We start from the raw sequence: 21,527 nt of genomic DNA, 5'->3' as shown, positions 1-21,527 counted from the left end.
GTTTGTGTGCTCTGTGGATAATACAGGTAAACTCTTATTATTAATAGACATTAAACATTATCTATATTCACTTTTATATTTCACTATACCCAACAGTCACCTCGATTCTGCTTCATAACAGAACTACAGTCAAGTGAATTGTCTCCTGTATATAGTTTGTTTATAATATAACAACCCAACCGGCTCTGCTCATGAGGCTGTTTTATATTCATTGACAGAGGTAAATATAAATATATACATATATTAATATATAATGTAGTCTAATATATATATATATACACATAAATATATATATATATTTATATAATAGACTACATTTGATAATCTTTCATTTGTTAACTGTTATTTCAACGAAAGAGAGCAGCATTTTCAAGCTATTGCAAATTCCACCAATATTTTTGACTTTATAAAAGATATTGTACCGTTATCATATTCAACCTAAATAATAATAATAATAATAATAAGGCATTACATTTATATAGTGCATTTCGAAGTACTCTAAGACACTTTACATCACAATTAAAACATCCTAGAAGCTATACAATAAAAATAACTAAAATTACAATAAAAACAACAGATAAACGCAGTAAGAACGTCGAGCACAGTCACACATTAAACGCGGTTGTGAGGTTTGATTTGAAGAACGAAAGGTCGGTGCGATCTCGGATGAGTTTGGGGATTTTTTATCTAAAAACAGAGATAAGTCATAAAGTGACATGTTTTGCTCCTAAACCTCAGACATAAGCTCCCACTCGTCTCCCAACACCAATCATTTTCATACAATCACTTTATTTAAGTTATGGACTCATCAGACTTTAAAAAAAGAAGTGCATTACTGTTTGTGGCAATCAGCATCAATCAACTCCCTCAAAAGGATTTTTGAGGTGATATCTTGACATTTCACAGGAGCGAGAGATGCGAGCGCTCGCCAAAGACACAAGGTTTAACACATTTTTAATTACATGACTGGAAGCAGCCCCTCCAGTTGTTGGCTATTAAATGGCTAATTTGCATGAATGGTCTGAAGCACGATACATATTTGATATGCAGAACTACGGGGGAGGAATCGTGTCTGCATATCTGCACAATCAGGGACCATTAAATAAAAAACGCTGCTGTAAGGCGTGTTGACCTTTTCAGTGACACTCAATAACAGCAGAGTGTGACACTCAATTCATTTTCATACAGGAAATTACAAAAAACATGTACTGTCAGTCAGTGTGGACTTTAAAAAGATGTTCAATACATCAAGGTTATATTCTTTGCTGTGCTATTCAGAGGTGGAAAGTGACAAATAACTCATATTTATATTCAGAGCATGCACACACGTGTGAGGTATTGTTCATTCTGTTACATCCTTCTATTCCACTACATGTCACAGTGAATTATCCTTCTAATTCTACATGAATATATTTCATTTTGCTTAAGTAAAGTATCTGAATATGTCTTCCAGTCCTGGTTCTTTTTCATTTAATTGTATTAAACTGTAAGTTATGCATCCGTGTCATTATGTCAACATGTGAACCCTGACTGATTTTTCTAAATCAGCCTGCTCCTTCACACGATTGTTAAAATCAGTGCCGAATTATAGGCGTTGATTAAAATAATAATCATCTGCATTCTTTCATCCACAGCTAAATTACATAAACATAACATGTTCAGACATCTGACAGTCTGGAGTTGGTCTGCACAGCCAGGATTTTATAATGTCTGGGTTTTTTCTGTGCCATATTAATAATAATCCATAAATAAATAAATAAAAGCACAGAGTCGTGACTGTCTGCTCGGCGCTGCCTTCAAGAACTCCGGAAGCAAGCCTCTAGAAGGAGCGGCAGGCTGCAGCATCCGCGTGATCACCGCCGGAGCACCAATGGCTTTGCACCGACCGCAGCATGAGGACACCGGCATCCCCCCCACCGCCGCGCGGCGGGAGGAGGGGAAGGGGGCGGGTCCGGGGAAAGCTCGGTCACGATGCGTGGGCGCGGGAGCGGATAGTACCGGAGCTGCCGCGCTGGTATTTAACGGAGAGCCGAGGAGAGCTGAGACAGGACGAGCCGTACAGCCCGACAGCCAGCAGCGAGTTCAGCACCAGGACAGCGACACGCACTCCCTCCTTCACCGCCACCATCATGGTTCTCATCTGGACTCAGTTCGGGGTTAAGAACAAAAATGTCAACGTCAAGTGCAAAGTCCGGGGCATGCACCGGGGCGACAGCTGCGGATCATCCTCATCAGCGGTGAGTACTTTATGGGGGGAATTATTGAACTGTGTTGTCCTTTTTTTTTTTAAGTCACTATTTTTTTTCTATTAATGCATTTGTAAATTGAATTGTTCTAAAAGCAAATTAATATATATACACACACACATATATATATTATAATTATTATATATATATATATATATATTCTATTAGTCCATCCGCTCTCGTGGAGCGGCATCCCTCTTTATTGCATCCCCATTGACTTCACACTCAGCCAATCGCTGCAGAGAATCTCGGTAGTTGGGGGAAATATCCCCCCCCCTTCCCCCCCTCCCTTATGTTGTGCACCAGCCTATACGATTCATGTATACGAAGTTGCACAGCAACACAGAGATGAGGGTGTTTTCCCAGAGAGAGTCTCTCCGCCTGGGGTACATTTCTCTGCATATTAATAGATAATGCAGCAGTTGTGAGGACGCCCGCTACATGAAGCCTGATTTGTATTCCAGAGGATGAATATTAAATTGTGCTTGCTTATTAGTTATTTATCATCAGGAGAGAAAAAAAAGAGTTATGAATGCCAACTAAATGTTCTAAAGCCTCATTATTCTTTGTTTGGAAAAACAGGAAAGCACCAAGTCTGAGCCGGACGCGCCCTGCCTGGCCATCAAGACCACCGGCAAGGACTTCTACAAGGTGCTGGGTGTCATCCCCGAATCCAACGAGGACGAGCTCAAGAAGGCCTACAGGAAGATGGCTCTCAAGTTCCACCCGGACAAGAACAGCGACGCCGACGCCGAGGACAAGTTCAAAGAGATCGCGGAAGCCTACGAGATCCTGACCGACCCCAAGAAGAGAAGCCTCTACGACCAGTTTGGAGAAGAAGGTGAGAGGGAGATTTGATTGAAGTGGCTCAAATAGTAACTGACATTTAACTACTGGAGGATAGGCTGGTGCATTAATTAGTCACGCATTCATTCAGGCTGAATACTGATGTGAGGACTGAAACACTTCCACCCAAACCGGCTCAACGTGTGCATCACAGACAGCTGTGAGGCTGAGCAATTATTTAATTTTATTCTGAAAACCACAGCCGACGATGAGTAAACCTTCCAGATTCAGAAAAAAAAGATTATTCGAACAGAAATACAGTGCTTCGCCAAGCTGCCGATTGTCATGAATTTAAATGGACTCTCTCTTTCCTCTGTGTTTTTCTAGGTCTTAAAAGTGGACAGTCAAAGGCGGGCCAAGGCAACGGTTCCCGCGGTAACTCCCACACGGATCCCCACGCCACCTTCTCCTCCTTCTTCCACGGCTCCGACCACTTCGACATCTTCTTCGGCAACGACAACGACGCCGAGGAGGACCCCTTCAACCCCTTCCGGCGGTTCCCCAACAGCCACGCGGGCGGGTTCCCCGACGGCCCGGGGCGAGGCCAGCGGCGGCTGCAGGGCGACGAGGTGGTGCACGACCTGCTGGTGACCCTGGACGAGGTGATGCAGGGGTGCACCAAGCACGTGAAGATCACCCGCGGCCGCCTCCACCCCGACGGACGCGGCGGCCTGCGCTCCGAGGAGAAGGTGCTGAACGTGGTGGTGAAGAAAGGCTGGAAAGCGGGGACCAAGATCACCTTCCCCCGGGAGGGAGACGAGACGCCCAACAGCACGGCCGCCGACGTCACCTTCGTCCTCCGGGACCAGGAGCACGCGCACTACAAGAGAGACGGCTCCAACATCGTCTTCACGGCCAAGATCACCCTCAAGGAGGTGAGTTTGGTGCATTTATGTCAGACGTCGAGGTCTAGAGAGAGACTCCTACCAAGGAGATTCGTATTGATTCATTACGAAACACATGCGAGGCCTATAAGTAGATGTATGTGACGTCTACGCAGAGATAGGCGAGCACCCACCCGCCACGTCTCATGCTTTACATAACTGTAGAACGAAGCATCCTCTGACACCCCAGAGGAAATCGATTGCCGATCGGCCTCAGACGGTTTCAGCCCTGCCAAATTCAGAAGGGGTGATATCCCACGATTAGAATCCGAGGACAGAACACGGTGTCCTCTTTCAGGCATCTGAGCCCCCGCCTCACAATGAGCTGTCAGGCCCCCCAGCAGAACAGCAGCGGGCCTGCCAACGCCGCCGATACCTCACCGGCCCCTGCAGAGTGAGAGAGAGAGCAGGAGCTAAATTTAGCCTCAGCGCCGACTGCCCCGACGAATCACACTCTCCCTCTCCGCCACCCTGTGTGTGTGTGTGTGTGTGTGTGCGCTGCAGACTCCTCTCAGCAGCTCTTTTTGGCTCGGCCCCGTCTCTCTCGCTTCCACCAGCCCACACACAGATTAGCAGGGCAGCAGTCACAGAGAGTGGCATTTCAAAAGAGCTCTCTCCATCTCCCCATGGCTCCCGTTAGTCACTGAAGCACTTAACTCCCACACGGAGCCTGTAAATAGGGCCGTGATGATCACATCTGTGCCACCGGTTTGTTGCGTAACACAGAAGAAAAAAATCGTCGAGCTTTTGACAAACGCTCCATATTTATCCGTTCTATAACTTGACACTTTAAAAAAAAAAAAGGCATTTAATTGATTTATGTGTTCAACGTGTGCTTCGTTCCAGTCGGGCGTGATGAAACTCGATCTAAATATAACAGGACGACAGAACTAACTTTCTTTTCTTCCTCTCCTCTCCTCCAGGCTCTTTGTGGCTGCACGGTTAACGTCCCGACTCTCGACAACCGGATGATGCCTCTGCCGTGCACCGACGTCATCAAGCCAGGGGCCGTCCGGCGGCTCCGGGGCGAGGGTCTGCCCCTGCCCAAGAGCCCGTCTCAGCGGGGCGACCTGGTGGTGGAGTTCCAGGTGCTCTTCCCCGACAGGATCCCGCCGCAGTCTCGCGAGATCATCAAGCACAGCCTGGCCCAGTGCTAGCCCGCCTTGTGACTCAGAGACCCGGTTGACACGGCTTCACCGTCTGTTGTTGTTATCGCAAACGCAGCCTTGCTCAAGGTGCTAGTGGATCACAACCTCTTGTTGTGTTTTGGAAACGGCAGGCGGCGCTTAAGGAGAGTTGTAGTTCAGCGAGTAGATGACTTTCTGCAGACACAACGACGTTGCCACGGGAGCAGTGGGTTTAGATCGGGTTGATGGGGTCTTTGGTATCTGAGGGCGCCCGTTGACTCCACAGATTAGAAAAAGGTTAACTGCAAACCTAGAGCAGGATATCAGCGTGCTATTCAAGTCTGTGTAGACTTCATGAAACCTGATTGGTAGAAACTTTACTATGGTTATATGGTGTTATATGACTGATCTTTTGCATTGATTTATTACAATAGCAAAATATACTTGTGTACAAGGATCTACTTTGTGTACAAAATGCAAAACAAATGTTGTCTCTAAGAGAGATTCATCTGTCAAATGTTCTATTGAATTATTTGAAATGTTTGTATATATAGATATATATAGATATATATATTCTGCGGCGAGCCGACAGTTGATGTATCATTACCTGACATAGCCATGTTTTAAATGCATGATAAATAAAGAAAATACAATTTGACTTCTGTTCTCTTGGGTTCTTTGTGATAAACATATGCAGGTGTTTAAGTGGACTACACAAGACTTCAACTATAACAGATGTGATGGGAATTAGGCACGTGCACAGGTAGAGCCCTCGTGGTGCTCAAGCACCAGCCCCTTTGCCCTGGATGAGTAAAGTGCCCTTTTTGCTGGAGACACATTTTTTTCATTCATCAGTATTTAAGAATAAAAGTTACTCTCTCTGTCATCAAGTCCCCCAAAATGTGTTTTAATATCCGACGAGGTATTTATTTGAGTTATTGTGAGAATTTTGTCCAGCTGTTTACTGACGTTAGAATAGAGAGAGAGAAGAGAGAGAAGAGAGAGAAGAGAGAGAGAGTTCTTATTCCGTTGTATTTAACGGGCTAGTCTAGGATTTGCGTGGCCAGCCTGAAAAAAAGATCATAAGGCCTCTCTGGTATTGTTCAGAGGTCCGGGCCAAATGTGGAGGCGGGCCTTAGTTTGAGGACCACTGCTCTTGGCTGTTGATGTCTATCAATATCGCTCATTTTGAAAATGACGTCAGAGGGCAATACGGATCCGTATCAGACCAGCGAGGAGGGCAATACGTGGCTGGCATGACGACCCATTAGCCAATCAGAACGCTTGTACTGTTGTTGCTATATAATAATTCATCTTTATTCATAAAGAAAATGTAAGCTAGTGGTCTGATGCTGCCAGAGGAATAAAAGGAACATATTTAAATCGCAGTAATTACTATTTACAAAGGCATCTTCTTTAAAAAGAAAGGAACTTTTACAACTCCAGTACCTACAGTAAATCTAACTAAATGCCGGTTCTGAAGTCTTCTGTTTGCTTTTTAAACGACATATTCTTCTTGTCAACAAATCTCAAATGCATGAAGAGATCAAACCACACAATGAGTTCATCCCAGGCTCCTTTAAGAAAATAAAAAGAAACCGAGCAGGGACGTCCCAGCGTGTCGAGCGGTGGACGAACGAACACATCGATGGTTTTGGCCTCCGGTATTTATGATGTCATTCTTTTCCTCCACCAGAGCACGCTACTCTCGAGTCTCTCCCGCCACTTCCGCAGGGGCTCTCCGTCGTCTCCGTCGTCTCCGTCCAGCGGCGTCCTCCCCTCCACCCAGCCCAAGCCCCCCACGCCTGGCTCCAAGGCCAGCCAGGAAGGCCAGGAGCCGTTGATCCAGTTCGTTCAGGCCTTCGTAAGACTCGTGCAGAGATGAACAGACTTTCCATGAGGAGGCACACATCTGGCAGCACGAGGATCCCCCCCCCCCCCCAACATTGTTGACGTCGCACACCCTCCAGGAGTGCAATCGGAGAACATATCTACGGACAGTTGTTGCAGTAGTTCAATTAGCACACGTGTGTGAGAGTGAGGGTGTTTATTCTAATGTCGTGTTTAATATTAATTGGAACTATCATTTGCTGAACTGCATCTTGTAAAAAAAAAACGCTGTTGTAACTAAATTTTGCGATGCCCACAACCAAAGTGTTTCCTTCTAAAAGGCCAACGAGAGGATTGTAAAAACAAACGTGTATTCTGAAGAGACCTCGGTGCTACGAAACATCAGTCCCGTACTGGTTCTGTCTTTCCAAGGCCTAGTTGTATAGGTCACTGTGATGAAGCCTTCTGACCGCACGCGTTTCAAGTGCTACTTAGAAAATTAGACCATCGAGTTTAACCTGTTCATGTATAATGGTAAATGTAGTTGAAAAGCTTCATGATACCTTTTTCTAATTCTCTTCATTTTCTCTAAACTTTGTTATCTGTGCTTATCTATGTATACATTTTGAAGTGGCAACCAAGATTTGTACTTAAAAACAAATGTATATGCTAATAAAAAGGACTTTTGTACCACAAACATTTCGCTTTGCTGCGTTTGCTCATCATTCACCTGGCCGCTAACGGTCACTTTACATCTTAGGTCACATGCAGAGTGGAAAAGGAAACTTTTCAACGTATTATTAGTGTTTTGCTGGCCTGTTTGTGCGTCCCTTAAAGTATCAACATGTCAAAATGCTGTTTTTGTGAGGAGTACAAACTGACTGCTTTAAAGTTAAACGAGCACAAATGTGTGGACTCGATGTGGCTTCGTAGAAGTGGTCCTGGGTCCTGACCCCTTCCCCCTGCTTCCTGAATCCAGACCCTGGCCTGGACCTGGCTTCCTTCCCATTGGTCCCACCTCCTTTGTGCCTCCTGCCTCAAAGGCTGAGCTCATTGGTCCGGCCTCTTTCGCAATACCTCCTGCCTGGTGGGCCTGTTAACTCTTTAACGCTGTTCTTCTGGTCACATGACATCTGTTGCTTCGGTACATCCGGGGAGAGGGATCCTCCTCTGTTGCTCTCCTGAAGGTTTCGGCATGTTTTTTGGGAGTTGTTCCTGATCCGATGTGAGGTCAAAGGTCAGGGATGTGTAAAGATTGTAAAGCCCTCTGAGGCACATTTGTGATTTGGGGATATACCAAATTAAACTTTAATATAGGCTAATGTTTAATATCGGAGCCACATATGCTGCTTAACTGGTTGTCATTTTATTACATTTTTAAATAAGAAAACGTGTTTACTTAAGGCCAAAGAGAAGATTCAACTAACAAACATGCAATATGAATTTATCAGAGATCTTGGTGAAACAAAAAGTCTGTCATTCTAGTTTTCTCTTCATGTTTGAAGTTCTACTTCAAATATTAGACATTTCAAATGTTATCTTCTCATGTAATGACCAAATATAGCAAACAATCTTGTCTGTAAAAGCTCCATTATAACTTTTCTAATTATTTTCATTCATTTTCACTGCCTCTTCACTTCTGCCCCTGTGGAGGTGGGAGTTATATAGTATATATGTTTAGTTTATATAAATATATATATAATATACTAAACACACACACACATATATATATATGTATATATTGAGGGGCGGCTTTAGCTCAGTGGGGTAAGAGGGCCGTCCTGCAACCGCAGGGTTGTGGGTTCGATCCCCGCTCTCCCCATTAGTTGCAAGTCGAAGTGTCCTTGAGCAAGGCACTGAACCCCCAGTTGCTTCCCGGGCGCTTCACCGCAGCCCACTGCTCCTTAATAACTAAGGATGGGTTAAATGCAGAGAACTAATTTCCCCTTGGGGATTAATAAAAGTGTATATTCTATATTCTATATTTAATTCATTTATATATATATATATATATATACATACTAAACACAGACACACACATATATATATATATATTTATATATTCTGCACTAAACACTGTTTGTTAAATATCTAAGTAAATTCACATATTGGAAATGTTTTTTGAGACCTTGTTCCCCGTCTCCACAACCTCTTACCTTGAATACCACAGAGCCCCCCTATTGGGAGAGAGTGTAGCTGCAGGTGAATCTCACCAAACCGCCACACACCGGGAGAGGAGTAGCTGATTCACAGAAGCGCCTACCCCTCTCCGCAGGGAGGGGGGGTAGGAGCTTCAGATTCACCTACCCCATCCGCCCCTTCTGTGGAATTCACAAGTAATCCCTCAACCCCTTCTGAGAAAAGAAAGGGTGCTGCAGACTGCTGGAAATCACTTCTATATACAGACTCTGGTTCGGCGCTCCGTGACGTCACTAGCGAGTAGCGACGTCACAGCACCAAAGGAAATGTCATGTGACAATGTTTCCATGGCGATGACAAGGTCACGGAGATCGACGGCACTGACAAGAAGTGACTTCCACCAGGAAACCTGTTTATGCATGTACATTGTTGTCGATGTATATATGTACTTATGTGTGTGCATACTACGGTTTATATCTGTCACGGGACACAACATGTAACTATCTAACATAACATTAATATATATATGGCGCTTGTGTACGTTTCTCACATTAATAGCTGCGTCACTTTCTGCGTTACGCTGGTCTAACTTGTTTGTTTAAGACAATAATTACGGCGACAGTCATGGCAAAACCCGCTACTGCCCCTACTGGCGAACACAAGTATAACAATATTTAAAAATCATTCAAATTAGGAAAAATATAAAGGCAGCACATCTTCAAATTTAAGAAGCTGGAACCATAACATGTTTTTTAAATTATTTAAAGTGAAATTATTATCAAAATATTTGTATTTTATTTTGTTCTCTTAAGCAACTAATTCTAAAGAGATTCTAAATCTAATAATATTTTTAGCTGAACTTTGGTTGTTTTTGGTAGGGGGGGGGGGGGGGTCCTCCGCTCTGACTAGGTTATTAATCAGGCCCTATAATGATTGTAATAACAAATATGCATTGTCATTATATATCATATGGTTAAAGTCATTCATGAACCAACTTCCCTTTCTTTGGCCTGAACAAGTCTTCAAGGACTCGTGTGCTCTGCTGAGCCATGACTGTGTTCCTTGAGTCGGTTCTGCCTCTACCTGGTTGTCACGATATTAACATTATAACTTCTATATGATACCTGCCATAAATATCAGGATACCAGAATTCGATACAATACCATAAAAACAATATGATACCATAAATACGATACTGGTATATTTATCTATAATAGTAATAATTAAAATATCTGTATGGTTCACTCGCTGATATGAAAAAACTTCGGATCTACACGATTCACGTGGATGACCTATTTTGATTTCAAAACGGTGAATTTCACCGAAAGCACTTACATATATTAAAACAGAACACTTAAATGTCTTTAAAGTATTTATTAAAACAAAAACTTGTAATGACTAAATTGAATGACCAGAGTTCATCTAAGGACATAACATAAATCAGGAATATAATTATATAAACCACACCGCAGTACTTCGGATGCAGCGTTTCAGGAGTCTGCGCACCTGCTGCCATCTAGTGGTGACTAACTGCAACGACACGCAATCATGCACTTAATAGGACACACCTGTTGCTCTGTAATGTGTGTGTAACGTGTCGGACCGAGCCTTCGCGTGGTTAACACTCACAGTGGTATTCGACAATGCTGGGAGGCTTTGTGCATTCGAGAAGCAGGCGGCCATGTTGCCATTTGATACAACAAAACACATTAAAACGCAAAGTAGTCCACATTGATTGACACACCAACACCACCTGTGCGCGCAGAGGCAGCGCGCAATCTCAGTTGAGATCAGCAATTCTCCAAAAGTGACCCTGCAGCGTCGTGTGGGATGAAATGTCTCGGATAAGTTCGAGCACACCACCAAACGTGACCGAGGGTTACCCCGTGACCAATTTGACTTTAGTGGTTCTTCTGCTCATACCTTGCGTGGTCGTCCTGCTCCTGCTGAACTGCCTGTTCCTGGGTTACAAGTTCCTGGTCCTGTCCGAGAAGAAGCAGAACCGGCGGCAGCGCCAGTGGGACGCAGAGGAGATGCTTCTGCAGTCTACTTCGCAGAGAGCCACAAGAGCGTCGGACGCGGGCCTCCTCTCCGAGAGGAGGGCGTACATGTCTCTGTCGGAGCCGATCCTCCCGCACCCCGTCACCTCTTCCAGGGCTTCGCCCGGGGGGAGGGCTGGAGTGGACCACGGGATCCGGCTCCTGATGCCGGATGGCGCCACCGGGTCGGGGACGAGGAGGGCACTGAGCACCATCCGGGCAACCTCCTCTGACGCGGACTTCACCCCCAGACTCCACCTGCCCCCCGGCGCGCGGCCACACAGCGCCAGTACGGTGGGATGGCGTAAAAGCGCGCCGGTTCTCCCGCAGTCCAGTGACTCCGAGGCGGACACCAGAGTGCACCTTGTTCCGCCGAACTCTCCCACGGTGAGTGGCCCACTGTCGGGGGTCATCAGCCTCCTGGTCAGTTGTTCTTGAGCAGTGGAGATAACACAAGGAGTAGGATATCCATTCAGGAGCATCTGCAGGAAACAAAGTTAAAACATAGGCACCTGGAGGCCAAAATAAAGTGTCATTTTGACAAATTTGCTGTTTTAGCCCAGTGGCTTCTAATTTGACTGAAGCATAGGCGGATTAGACAGTTTGAGGCCCTCGTGGCCCCTGTTCCTCCTCCTCTATGTTCAATTAGTCTTGAAATAATACATGGTCACCAGGCCTCAAGATCACTAACTAAAAGAGGACCCACCTTTTAGGCCCTGACTAGTTTATATTCACATATTCCTATATTACCAAACGGTTCTAGTTCATAAAAATGGCACAAACTAATTGCCAAGGAAGACAACAAATGTAAATCTTCTTTCACAAATTAGTTTCCACCCAAAATCTAGTACAGCCACACTTCAGATTGTAAGGTCTATACATTGTTTTTTGCAGGAGCTGAAACATCTGGGCCATCCTCGTCGCAGCAGCACTTACGAGATGCTGACCGATGTGAACCCGGGCCTCGCGTTTGACAAAGTGGACATGTACACCGACCCACATTCAGAGGCCTCCTCCCCGAACGCATCGCCACTGGGTCCTGGACTGGACAGCGACTTTGGTGCAAGTGCAGGTGAGCGTGTGTCTCCTTCAATAACATGTGTTGTCTTGCTTGGATGAATGCTACAGCCCATATTAGGATAGAATATTTATTGATAATTAAATGTACGGATCTGGAAGGGATCTTTGAGAAAAGGTTCTGATCTTTTTCCCAGGTGTCTCGCTGCGGATTCTGTCCGCAGACAGCGACGGTCTGTCCAACGGGGTCCTGGCGTCAATCCTGGAGTGGGATTATTATGACCCTTGCTACGTAAAACAGAATAATCTACCCAAACATAAACACCACCGACCCGCGGTGCACACCAAACAGTACTGGGTGTAAAATGTTCCAGCTGTCTTTTTAATGTTTATTTATTTTTAATTTGTTATTTATTTTTAGTTTTAATAATGTATTCTCGTCCTCTTTTTATTTATTTTTGTCTCACTAATAATCACTAGTTTAACTTGACACAATTTGATACGGATGCACTCTGCCACTGAATTTGTTCATTTTTTGTAATATTTACTCAGCACCTTCACTTGTGTTATTGTGAAATATGCACTTCTTCACTTGTTTGTCTAAATTAGTTACTTCCTTCATATTAACCAGGCTGGTCAAGTCAGTTATGAATTTCATTAACATTCACATTATTTATTCTATGATTTACATGTTTTCACTCAGTAATAAAGACTAATTTAGAATTAAGTGCTTCTTGATTATCTTTCCAATGAAACCATTCTCACACAATGCAACTCAGCAGGGAATCAATTGGCAATGCAAATTACAAAAAGCAATATTACTCTTTAAAACTTCCAGTCCTCAGACTTGTACCATCACACATTAAGTTAGTGCATCTTAAAAGGACGTTTGACCTTAGTGTCATGTACCACTCCTCACCAGCAGAGGGCGCTGTAGTTTGGTGGATTTTGCCCTTGGCATTACGCGTTTACCCGATGGGTTCATTTAAATAGATACTGTGCCTTTAATACATTGGTGTATTAAGTGATAACCTGATTTAAAGATATTTGCTCTTAAATACAATTAAGAAAGTGAGCAGCCTTGACCCAGTCGTGAACACGAGTCAGAGCCTTTGATTTGTTGACTATTAAAACTCAAACTGGAGTCCAACCTCAGTTTGTATCTTTAACTCGTTTGAGTTTCTGGTTTTAAGACCGTCCGAGGTTAGCGACTATAATGAATGGTCATTTCTACCGTCATGAAGTATCGTGTCCATCCTTTTCTTGCCATTATGTAAAGCTCCAGTAAGCCTCTGACTATTGTGTCCCTCCACTTCTACCATTTCTGGATAAAGATATACAACAACCTCTAGGCGACTTACAAGTTGGAAGATGTTATGGATTTTGTAGATTTGTGCTTTAATCATGACAAAGAATTTAACAATCATTCCTCCACGACCGTGTCTATTGAAATGAAAGTCCCGTTTGCACTTTTTTCGGGGGGAGGATTGATCTCAAGTCAGAAAAGACATAGCAAACAATCTGTTTCTTAACTTTTATGCTGAACAAATGAGGCAGGATATTTAGAACAGCAGTGTACAGGTGTAGCTGGATTAGTTTCAACAGACAAAGTGACCCAACAACTGTGCTCTGAAAAACACAAAGAGGCAATCGAGTCCACTAGATGGAATACTTTATTCTTGTTGTTAAGAGATATCTGTACATTAAAGATCAAGTCCCACTTTGCACTTTGTTTTTTAAAGTTCATAGAAAGAATAATCGACTACGTGAACATGGAAACCTTCCAGAACAAACAGCATCACTTTTACTTGAAGGTGGAGAGGAACGTCAACACAACTTGCTTGAGTTTAACATCGGACGTCTCAGAGATTTGTCCTTCATCCCTGAAATCAAAGTGGAGAATAGTTACAAAATGCATGGAACATAACTGACAACGCACAAGACTAAGCGCCCAGGAGTTCCTTAACTTACCGAATAGCCGTCAGCAGGTCTTGGTGCTGGCTCAATACGTGCGCCAGGAAGGCCTTCTCAAACTTGGTGATCTTGCTAGGCTCCATTTTGTCCAGGTATCCCCTCACGCCAGCATAGATGACCGTTACCTGTTCCTCGATGGCCATTGGGCCTGAAACGCAAAAGCATTCAGTCTCAAAACACGAGGAAACTGCAGAATGAAACAGATGCCTTTAAAAAAAAAAAAGGGAAACGTAAGACCCGATGTGAATACTCACAGTACTGTCCCTGTTTCAGGAGCTCGGTGAGACGAACGCCACGATTCAACAGCTGCTGAGTGGTGGCGTCCAGGTCAGAACCGAACTGAGCGAAGGCAGCCACCTCACGGTACTGGGCCAGCTCCAGCTTCATGGTACCAGCCACCTGGTGATGGACAGAAATCAATAAGTCGGAATCAATGACATCAATTATTTTTTTAATCTGCGAGACGGGCGATTTCGAGGAAGGCGAACCTGCTTCATGGCCTTGGTCTGGGCAGCCGAGCCGACACGGGACACGGACAGACCGACGTTGATGGCCGGACGAATACCTTTGTAGAACAGCTCGGTCTCCAAGAAGATCTGAGTGAGCAAATAGCATTAAATAAACTGGGTTCAGGATTTCACCGGGGTGGAGGTGGGGGGGAGCTAGTCGACGGGTCGCAGGCTCACCTGTCCATCTGTGATGGAGATGACGTTCGTTGGAATGTAGGCGGACACGTCACCCGCCTGGGTCTCGATCACGGGGAGGGCCGTCAGGGAGCCGCCGCCAAAGTTATCGTTCATCTTGGCGGCCCTCTCCAGCAGGCGGGAATGCAAGTAGAAGACGTCTCCGGGGTAGGCCTCGCGACCGGGGGGGCGACGCAGCAGCAGCGACATCTGGCGGTAGGCGACGGCCTGCAGGAAGAAAAAAATACCACCCACGGTCGCTTTTGATCCGCACACTAAAAATGCATTGACATTTTTTTCAGACGGTCGCTTTCAGAGTGCGAAAACAAAACTCCCCTGCTTGGACAGATCGTCGTAGATGATCAGGGCGTGCTTGCCGTTGTCTCTGAAGTACTCGCCCATGGAGCAGCCGGAGTAGGGAGCCAGGTACTGCAGCGGAGCGGCATCGGAGGCAGTAGCAGCCACCACGATGGTGTACTTCATGGCGCCCTCGTCCGTCAGCCTCTTCACGAGCTGAGCCACGGTGGATCTCTTCTGGCCGATGGCCACGTAGATGCAGTACAGCTTCTTCTTCTCGTCAGTTCCTTCGTTGAAGCGCTTCTGGTTGATGATTGTGTCGATGGCAATGGCGGTTTTGCTGCAACGCAAAATGTAAATACTGAGTCCCTTGGATCCATGGGCAGAAGTCACGTGTTAATATTCGTGATTTAAAGCAGCCATGACCTGACGAAAGGCTGAACTTGCCGCATTAGCATAGCAGCTAATGGCACTCGGAATAACATAAAATTAAGGATTCACTTAATTCACAGAATGCTCTTACCCAGTCTGCCTGTCTCCAATGATGAGCTCACGCTGACCACGGCCGATGGGGACCAAGCTGTCCACAGCTTTGATGCCAGTCTGCATCGGCTCCCTAACAGAGATACGGGGGATGATGCCGGGGGCCTTCAGACCCACGCGTCTGCGGATGCTGCAGCCAAGGGGGCCCTGCGAGGAAGAAAAAGGAGTCAGCTAGAGCAACTAGTGGTGCGATCTTGTAAATAACATGATTACTTGGCTTTGTATAAAGCCCTTTGTGTTGCATCTTATGCATTAATAGTGCTTTAGCTTCTTATTATTATCAGTGACCTTTCCATCGATAGCGTTTCCCAGAGCATCGACGACACGGCCCAGCAGCTCGAGACCGACGGGCACATCCACAATGGCGCCCGTTCTCCTGACAACGTCTCCTTCCTTGATCAGCTTGTCGTTACCAAAAACGACAACACCAACATTGTCGGCCTCCAAGTTCAGAGACATGCCCTGGATAAGAGATGAAACAACCAGTTAGGACCACTTTGACCTTTAGTTGAGCCAAATTACTGAAGAACAAAAACAATACCCAAGGAAGTCAATATGAAAATGGGCAGACTCCTTTATTACTCTGTTATAGAGTATCTAATAACACACTGTGACAGAGTAGCAGTGGCTATGAACGATAGTCAGAGGACTATTTTTAGAGAAAGAAGAGAGCATACCTCCAACTACAAATAATTCAGAGGCTGGTTAAGCAAATGCAATCTTCAACCTCAACCCATTGAGTGCAAAGAGGTCAGCGTCTCAGGGTTATTACATCATCAGTCTTACCTTCAGACCAGAGGAGAACTCCACCATCTCCTCAGCCTGCACGTTCCTCAGGCCGTACACTCTGGCGATACCGTCACCGATGGACAGCACGCGGCCAGTCTCCTGCATGTCGGCGTTGTGGTCAACTCCCAAGATCTTCTCCTCCAGAATGGACGACACCTCGGCCGTGCCTAGAAAGTTTGTAAAGTTGAGTCCATGAACAACTGTGGGTTACTTCAACCATTCATACATGTTCTTAAGTAGGCGGCCAATACACTGACCCATCTTTGCCAGCCATGGACTGGTGGTGTGTAGATTCTTGACTCCTACACATGCTGCTGCTGCAACGTTCTTGGATACCTTTAAAGACAAATGGGAACGAGGACAGAAATTCAATCAAGTTGAGCGTTTTCAATTTCATTACTTATATAAGAAAAGCCAAATCTAAGTGACACCCAATTCAAACTAAAGCAACAGCCATGTAATGAGTCTTCCTTTCAAGAAGCTTTTAATGTCCAGTTTTTGTTGAAAATGTTTTAGAGAGCTGTTGATTAAGTTTATTTATTTATTTAGCACAATTCAAACAATAAAACAAAATAATAATCTAGGCTTATTTGAAGCCTTCACTATATCATATTTAACATTTGACAAAATTACAAACAAATCATGAAAAATGCATAAAATAGACAAAAGAAAAAAGAAAGAAAAATAATCTAATTATATCGAGTCTTACTTTACGGTCATTGTGAGTTTTGCGGTCGGACTTAATTGCATTATTAACGAGAAGTGTTTCTAACAGTCTGTCCACAGAGGACAGACTCCTGTTGAGTTTTCCCCAAACCTGGCATCCTAAAATTCAAAATACATAAGTTTCCTTTTACATGTAGTGCTATTTATCCATTGAGATTGTTTGGGTGCTCGTTGGGTAGTTTTGGAGATATCGGCAGTAGAGTTGACCGCCTTCTCTGAAATATAATGGGACTATATGGCACTAGGTCTGTCGTGGTCAAAGCGCCAACATTTGTTTGGGGGGGAAAACTCCAAATTAATTTCTCTTTCCAGAAATCATGACAAATTTACACATGTCCAGAATCCAAGGAGTTGTCTCACAACATTGGAAAAATATCAAAAGAGGAAAGTGGAGAAAATATACCTCTAATAATAATAATAGTCTTTGCTTAATTAACACAATTTACAAAGTACTTTAAGTGTTATTTAACAGTTATATTTGTCTATATGAATGCTACTTGTATTATTTCATATTTCGATCCCCCCCCGCATAAAGAATTATATTTGTAACATAATGGTTGCAACCTTAGAGAAAAGGTTAAATATATTGGATTAAATCAACCATTTTTCTGAACAACATTTACTTTACAGAGAAACAGACTTTTTTGGGGCTGTTACTCAAATATAATATCAGTACACAAGAGGTGCAAACTGGGATTCACCTAAATTTAGACTTTGTGAGAAATGTCAACTCTCATTTCATTGCTAAATACAATTACGGCATGTCTACTTCTGCAAAATGAGTTGGGACATTGTCCAACATGTGAAACCCTTATAGAAGGGCCACAGGTCATACAGTCTGCAGGGTCACAGACAGGCCTCAACAATAACGTTTCACTTTTAGCCAGAACAATATAATATCCAATCTAGTAACATCGCATGTACATAAACACCCATATGCAAAGGTTAGCCTGGCAAACGCATTCGCAATTAAGCGCTTGCATGAAAACTGACCTTCAATACCAAATTGCAGTCGTCATAACTGCGCGTTAGCTTCGTCGTATACTTTAACAAAGCTTTAACACACAACGCTAGTTTAGAGGTCATTCGAATCGTCTAGTCACCCTGAATAATGTCCAGTGCCGTCTTGCGCACGGCTAGCTGCCGCCTGTCAGCGAGCTAAGCGAACAGCGGGCACTCGGAGTGAAGGGCCCGGTGTCCTCCGTTGCAAAGACGTGCGCGTGCACCGCCATATTTTTAAAAATGTCACAAAATAAACGACGTTTTTCTGAAGGAAATCGACAAAAACGTATACACAAAATAATGTAGTGTTGCTTACAAATCCAGCCCGTCGAGGCAGACTGCGGGCGAGAGCCGTTGCGACGCGTACTGACAGCATGTTGATGTTCTGTGGGGTCTATCCTGCTCCCGGAGCAGAGAGAGAAGGACGGCGGATATGGGAACAGACTCGAAGAAAGGTCACGGTGACCCGGAAGTACTTCAAAATAAACTCCCGTATTTTTTTTTACCTTCCTTATAATCTTTTTCAAAATGTAATGGTGTGTTGTATTGTTGAAGTTATTATTTAGTTTACAAAAGACAATTAAATAATAACAGTAACAATAAAATCCATAGGCGATAAATGAATATTATAATAAGACATCGAATAATTAAACATTATATAATACATACCACTCTTAATATATATATAAGGAGACAATTAATGTAACCAAAAATGAAATGATCAATTTATAAAAAGATGTGCATCTACTTATTACTCTACATATATCATCATGACCCATCTAATTATTACTTTTTTTTTAAAGAAAAAAAGTTGTCAATTTCAACTTTTTTTTTCTTCCAAAAAGACATAATTTCATATTCAATTCAATTCAGTTTATTTGTATAGCCCAATTTCACAAATTACAAATTTGTCTCGGAGTGTTTTACAATCTGTACACATAGACATCCCTGCCCCAAAACCTCACATCGGACCAGGAAAAACTCCCAAATAACCCTTCAGGGGAAAAAAGGGAAGAAACCTGGAGGAGAGCAACAGAGGAGGATCCCTCTCCTAGGATGGACAGATGCAATAGATGTAATGTGTACAGAAGGACAGATTTAGAGTTAAAATACATTCAATGAATATGACAGAGTGTATGAATAGTTCATAGTAGGCATATTCCACGATGGAGACCTCCACGATCCATCAGGCAGATGGCGGTGGGGAGGAGGAGTGGGCGGAGTCTCAACAGGACAGTGGCGTAGTCATGAGCAGGAATTCCACGACCCAGACGATCCATCAGGCAGATAGGATCTATGCCGTCTCATAGGGTCCGATGACCCCATGAGACGAAAGTCAAAAGGACTTCCGGGAGAAAGCAGAGTTAGTAACGTGTGATTGAGAGATGAAAATTCATCCTTAAGGAGAGAAAAAGAGGAGATAGGTACTCAGTGCATCCTAAAACGTCCCCGGCAGCTATAAGCCTATAGCAGCATATCAAGGGGCTGGACCAGGGCAAACCTGATTCAGCCCTAACTATAAGCTCTGTCAAAGAGGAAGGTCTTAAGTCTACTCTTAAACGAGGTGACTGTGTCTGCCTCCCGGACTGAAATTGGAAGCTGGTTCCATAAAAGAGGAGCTTGATAACTAAAGGCTCTGGCTCCCATTCTACTTTTTAAGACTCTAGGAACTACAAGTAGTCCCGCATTTAGTGAGCGTAGCTCTCTAGTGGGGCAATATGGTACGACAAGCTCCTTAAGATATGATGGAGCATCACCAATCAAGGCTTTGTAGGTTAAGAGAAGAATTTTAAAAGTGATTCTTGATTTTACTGGGAGCCAGTGCAGAGCAGCTAGTGCAGGAGTGATGTGATCTCTTTTCTTAGTTTTAGTGAGAACACGAGCTGCAGCATTCTGGATCAACTGGAGGGACCTAAGAGATTTATTAGAGCAGCCTGCTAATAAGGAGTTGCAGTAATCCAGTCTCAAGTAACGAACGCTGAACCAATTTTTCTGCATCTTTTGAGACAAGATGTGCCTGATTTTGAAATATTACGTAGATGAAAGAATGCAGTCCTTGAGATTTGCTTTACGTGGGAGTTAAAGGACAAGTCCCGATCAAAGATAACGCCAAGATTCTTTACAGTGGTGTTGGATGCCAGGGCAATGCCGTCTACAGAATCCACATCACCAGATAATTGATCTCTGAGGTGCTCAGGGCCGATTAAAATTACTTCGGTTTTGTCTGAGTTTAACATCAAGAAGTTGCAGGTCATCCATGTTTTATGTCTTTAAGACATGCTTGAATTTTACAGAGTTGGTTGCTCTCCTCTGGTTTTATCGATAAATATAGTTGAGTGTCATCTGCATAACAATGAAAGTTTATGGAGTGTTTCCTGATAATATTGCCCAAAGGAAGCATGTATAAGGTAAATAAAATTGGTCCAAGCACAGAACCTTGTGGAACTCCGTGATTAACGTTGGTGGTTATCGAGGCGTCATCGCTTACAAATACAAACTGAGATCGATCTGATAAATAGGATTTAAACCAAATTAGTGCCGTGCCTGAAATGCCAATCGACTGCTCCAGTCTCTGTAACAGGATGTCATGGTCAATGGTGTCGAATGCAGCACTAAGGTCTAACAAGACCAGGACAGAGAGGAGTCCTTTATCTGCTGCCATTAAGAGGTCATTTGTAATTTTCACCAGTGCCGTCTCGGTGCTGTGGTGTTTTCTAAATCCTGATTGAAATTTCTCAAATAAACTATTATGATGTAGAAAGTCGCACAACTGTTTTGCGACCACTTTCTCAAGGTTCTTGGAGAGGAGGGGGAGGTTAGAGATCGGTCTGTAGTTAGCCAATACCTCTGGATCCAGAGTGGGCTTCTTCAGGAGAGGTTTAATAACAGCCACCTTGAAGGAGTGTGGTACGTGGCCTGTTAGCAGAGACACATTGATAATATCTAATAGAGAGCCACCAATTAAAGGCAAAACGTCTTTAAGCAGCCTCGACGCGATGGGGTGCAAGAGACAGGTTGATGTGTTCGAAGTAGAAAGCGTTGAAAATAATAGGTCACGGTTGATAGGAGTAAATCGCTCCAAATATACACCAGGGCATACAGCGGTTTCCAAGGCCATTCCACTTGAGGACAGATTGGCACTGGTTATGGGCAAGAGATTATTAATCTTGTCCCTAATAGTTAAAATCTTTTCATTAAAGAAGTTCATAAAGTCATTACCACTAAGGTTTATAGGAATGCTCGGCTCCACAGAGCTGTGACTCTCTGTCAGCCTGGCTACAGTGCTGAAGAGAAACCTGGGGTTGTTTTATTTTTCTATTATTGATGAGTAATAGGCTGCTCTGGCATTACGGAGGGCCTTCTTATATGTTTTAAGACTATCTCG

At 44.0% G+C, this 21,527-nt stretch overlaps 3 protein-coding genes across 3 annotated transcripts; 2 read left to right on the top strand and 1 right to left on the bottom strand.

Moving 5' to 3' along the window:
* The first annotated feature begins 2,059 nt into the window (after nt 1-2,059).
* On the top strand, nt 2,060-5,753 carry zgc:122979 (uncharacterized protein LOC641576 homolog). Its single transcript, XM_056432583.1, has 4 exons — nt 2,060-2,237; nt 2,829-3,087; nt 3,420-3,967; nt 4,900-5,753. The coding sequence occupies exons 1-4, from the start codon at nt 2,130-2,132 to the stop codon at nt 5,131-5,133; spliced, it is 1,149 nt and encodes a 382-aa protein (XP_056288558.1). The 5' UTR covers nt 2,060-2,129; the 3' UTR covers nt 5,134-5,753.
* A 5,107-nt stretch (nt 5,754-10,860) lies between these two features.
* On the top strand, nt 10,861-12,492 carry hwa (huluwa). Its single transcript, XM_056431958.1, has 3 exons — nt 10,861-11,498; nt 12,006-12,183; nt 12,326-12,492. Exons 1-3 carry the CDS (start codon nt 10,908-10,910, stop codon nt 12,490-12,492), a joined length of 936 nt encoding a protein of 311 aa, XP_056287933.1. The 5' UTR covers nt 10,861-10,907.
* A 1,156-nt stretch (nt 12,493-13,648) lies between these two features.
* Nucleotides 13,649-18,565, bottom strand: atp5fa1 (ATP synthase F1 subunit alpha). Its single transcript, XM_056432266.1, has 11 exons — nt 18,459-18,565; nt 16,672-16,750; nt 16,412-16,581; nt 15,914-16,087; nt 15,606-15,772; nt 15,126-15,422; nt 14,789-15,017; nt 14,591-14,698; nt 14,357-14,501; nt 14,100-14,250; nt 13,649-14,011 (listed from the first exon to the last, which is right to left on the bottom strand). The coding sequence occupies exons 1-11, from the start codon at nt 18,516-18,518 to the stop codon at nt 13,933-13,935; spliced, it is 1,659 nt and encodes a 552-aa protein (XP_056288241.1). The 5' UTR covers nt 18,519-18,565; the 3' UTR covers nt 13,649-13,932.
* Nucleotides 18,566-21,527: the final 2,962 nt, after the last annotated feature.

The sequence above is a fragment of the Pseudoliparis swirei genome, chromosome 15, assembly GCF_029220125.1.
Source record: "Pseudoliparis swirei isolate HS2019 ecotype Mariana Trench chromosome 15, NWPU_hadal_v1, whole genome shotgun sequence".
NCBI lineage: Eukaryota > Metazoa > Chordata > Actinopteri > Perciformes > Liparidae > Pseudoliparis > Pseudoliparis swirei.
Note: the sequence above shows the minus strand (reverse complement) of the source record. Positions and strands in the feature narration are given on the sequence as shown.